The 3,850-nt window shown below is 43.2% G+C and overlaps 1 protein-coding gene across 1 annotated transcript; it reads left to right on the top strand.

Moving 5' to 3' along the window:
- Positions 1–336: 336 nt before the first annotated feature.
- On the top strand, positions 337–2,187 carry LOC136025741 (uncharacterized). Its single transcript, XM_065701728.1, has one exon. It carries the CDS (start codon positions 337–339, stop codon positions 2,185–2,187), a length of 1,851 nt encoding a protein of 616 aa, XP_065557800.1.
- Positions 2,188–3,850: the final 1,663 nt, after the last annotated feature.

Raw genomic sequence — 3,850 nt, forward strand, 5'->3', positions numbered from 1 at the left:
AGTTGGAGTAAATTCTGTCTATCAAATTTTCACAGTTCTGTAAATTTAATCCATATTGTTTAGTTTTGCAATATAGTCTATGGCCATATCTGGCCTCATTAGAGAGGCCAGACATGACCCTTGTTAGAGTAAAGCCTTAGGGCTTATGCAAAAGTAAGAAATACTCATGTTCAAAATTGTACTATTAATTCTTCCAGTTTTAAGGCACCCAGTTCACTACCCAGTACGCGTAAGGGACTTCCCGGTCCTTACGCTTCCCTTGTTCTTGGGTTATTTCAGTTACTTGGGTAACCAGTTAAAGCAGTGGCTATCCTGACAGTTTTCTGTGCCATCAATATGCAAATTAAGTACAGGAAAGATACTTTATTTGACCTTTCTTCACCCCTGTATACAGTGGCGCCATCTACTTTTTTGAACTTGGTGACTTTTAATCTTCTGACGAAGCCACCAGATACTGCTACCGCCCCTTTTTTAGATGTCAGCACTGTTCACAGTAGAGCTACTTCTAAGCCTCCCATTAAAACGAGTCGCGGTTGCAGAAGTGGTAAACGCGTTTCTGAGAGGAGGAATCCCCTAGTGGAACCGAGTAACTTATCCGCTCTAAGTGACACCCGCGCCAATGTAGGCAGACCGACTGAAACGAGTCTCACAGACTTACCCGTAATCGAACGCTTCGACAGTTTGCCCGTTAACGACTATGCCAATGAGCCGCCTCCTATCCTAAGACCTGTTACATTCAACGCTCATCGTGGCCTTCCTAACTTCCTCGTTTGCAACACTAGATCGCTGTGCAACAAAACAGCAGATTTTGAAGCTGTTATTCGCCAGAAAAACATTGCCATAGCAGCCGTTACTGAAACATGGAACCTCGATGAAAATACAGGTCGTGTGGCTGGATACTCTGTGTTCTTGAACACTCGCTCTAATCGTGGTCTATCGAAACTTGGGGGCGGTGTTGGTCTGTTTGTAAGAGAAGATATACCCTGTAAACTCCTTTCTGATCTCGCTAATCCGGACCATGAAGTAATCTGGGCGATGTGCAGACCGACTTACTTGCCCCGCTTATACTCGTGCATAATTGTGGCATCAGTATATTACCCAAAAAGTGCAAAGAATCGCCGAGACCTTGTCTGTTACTTGCAAAAGACTGTTGATGTGCTTCGGATCCACTATAGTAATCCTGCTTTTATCATAGCAGACGACTTCAGCCAGACGAAAAAAGGCTGGCTTTCATCCAGTCTATCCCTTAAACAAGTGGTTCACATGCCTACTCACGTCTCAGGCAGCATTCTGGATCTCATTCTTACGAACTGTGTGTCCTACTACTGTAATCCTGTTTCTCTCGGACCAGTGGCCAAGTCCGACCATTTTTCTATTTTGTGGAAAGCCCATAGTTCATTGCCCAAGCCTAAACTAAGCCACGTGGTTACCCGCCCACTAACGGACTCTGCCATTCGAGCCTATGGTCAGTGGATAGGCAATTATGATTTCCCAGAAGTTGACGGAGATTCAAGCATCCACGAAAAGACTAAAAGATTCAGTGACATTCTGTACTCCAAATACACCGAAATCTTCCCCACCAAGTCAGTTACCATTAGTGAGTTTGATAAGCCATGGATTACCCCTGCCATAAAGAAACTCATCCGTGAGAGATGCCGCCTATGTTCTATCGGTGATGTAGTAAACGCAAAGAAACTACGAAATTACACCGTCACTGTAATACGGAAGGCCAAACTTCAATATGGCCGTTTATCAGTGTCACCTATGCGCGTCAGTAATCCAAAGAAATGGCATCAGTCTGTTCGAAAAATGTCGGGAAAATCCACTACCTCTAGTGTGAGAATATTGGACGATAGTGGCAAACTTCTCACTGCGACAGATGTGAACTCCTTCTTCACTGAAATCTGCACAACCAACCCTCCACCCACCGAGTCCCAAAAAGCCGATCTCTTGTACGGCTGCTCAGAAGAGGAAGTTATTGAAGTCACTGAAGAAGACGTCTTCAAAGAATTAATAAAAATTAAGCCCAACAGTGCATCCTATCCTTCGGAACTTCCTGTAAAACTTGTTCGTGAATACGCCCCCTTCATTGCCAAGCCATTATCCGTGTTGATTAACCTGTGTTTCATGCTTGGTACTTTCCCAGATATTTGGAAAAAGGCATATATCCGGGTTATTCCGAAGTAGGGCCCCCCTAAAGCATGTGACGAATTGCGTCCTATCTCGATAACCCCCTGTCTGGCTAAAGTTACGGTAGCGCTTATACTCCGTCGATTGCTCGACCAAATCAGTTCTTCTATCGATAACTACCAGTATGGTGGACTCCAGGAGTGCAGTACTACAATTTATCTAGTGCGTATGTATGATTGTATACTTACATGGCTGGATAAAGGTAATCGGTTCCTGGATCTAGGTGCAATAGACTTCCAAAAAACTTTTGATTTCATTAACCACCTGATTGCTGGCCAAAATTTGAAGATATTTGAAGATAATGGGTGCGAAAAAACGTGTGTTATCCGTGATTATGGATTTCTTATCTAATAGGAAACAGCGTGTTTATGCCCTGTTTGAGGGGGATTCTGACTCCGATTGGACAGGTATAACATGTGGAGCTCCGCAGGACACAAAGTTGGCTGCCATTGTATTTATAGCCGTGATCAACTACCTACTAGTCGAATATGAGGATCATTAGAAGTTTATAGACGATATCTCTTTTCTATTGAAATACTTAGTTGAAAACGGGATTGTTAAGAAAGAGTTCAGTGACGATTTCTTTGATGCGTTTATTGCCGAGTGTAATGTCTCTAAATTGATCATTAACACGAATAAGTCGCAGGTCTTACGCTTTAATCCGTTGAAGCGCACATTCAGCCAACCGTATGTTCCGTTTCCGATTGTCGACTCAATAAAGATTTTGGGAGTTACTTTTTCAAGTGATTGTTCTTTCGGCTTGCACGTTGAAAATGTTGTTAAAAACGCAAATGCATGTCTGCAGTCTTTTAGTACAATGCGTAGATTTGGCTGTGATGTCCAGTGCCTGTTGCTAGCCTATCTTACATACGTCCGTCCAGTTCTGGAATATGCAAGCCCACTATGGGGGCCTGCAGCACTGCGAACTGTTTACCTCATCCAAGAACTTGAGTCGGTGCAAAAGCGAGCCGTGTTCATTATTATTGGCGATCGACAACTATCTTATGGTGAAGCGCTTGTTAAACTCGACCTCCCCACGTTGGCCCAAAGATACGAGCAGACTATCCTGAGGTTTGGGAAGTTTCTTCTCTCTAAACCCCAGCATCGAGACATCTTACCACCTACTGCACCGCCCAACAACCGTACGCGTCACCAAAATAAACTGGTTCCAGTAGCTTCACGCACGAACGGCCACGCAAATTCGTTTGTACCTTTTTTTACGGATTTGCTAAACAAAGCCGAGTGATATCTTCTTTTTTTTTTTTTTTTTTTTTTATTGTGTTAATTTGTTATTTAGCATAGTGAAGCAACGCAAATTAGCTGTTAGCTACGATGTTGTTTAAATAAACCTATCTCTCTCTCTCTCTCTCTCTCTCTCTCTCTCTCTCTCTCTCTCTCTCTCTCTCTCTCTCTCTCTCTCTCTCTCTCTCTCTCTCTCTCTCTCTCTCTCTCTCTCCTCTCTCCTCTCTCTCTCTCTCTCTCTCTCTCTCTCTTGGGTATTAGACATTAAAACTTGCAAAAAACCTACATCATTGACATCCAAATTTGCAAACGCTTACGATTTTGACAAGGTCCTTTGAATTTATATAAGTAAACAATAGACCAAATAAACAATGAACTAGTGTCTTGGAGAATGTTCTTCAGGAGGGCAGTCGTGGGA

Source organism: Artemia franciscana, chromosome 4 (genome assembly GCF_032884065.1).
Source record: "Artemia franciscana chromosome 4, ASM3288406v1, whole genome shotgun sequence".
In the NCBI taxonomy this organism is placed as follows: Eukaryota; Metazoa; Arthropoda; class Branchiopoda; order Anostraca; family Artemiidae; genus Artemia; species Artemia franciscana.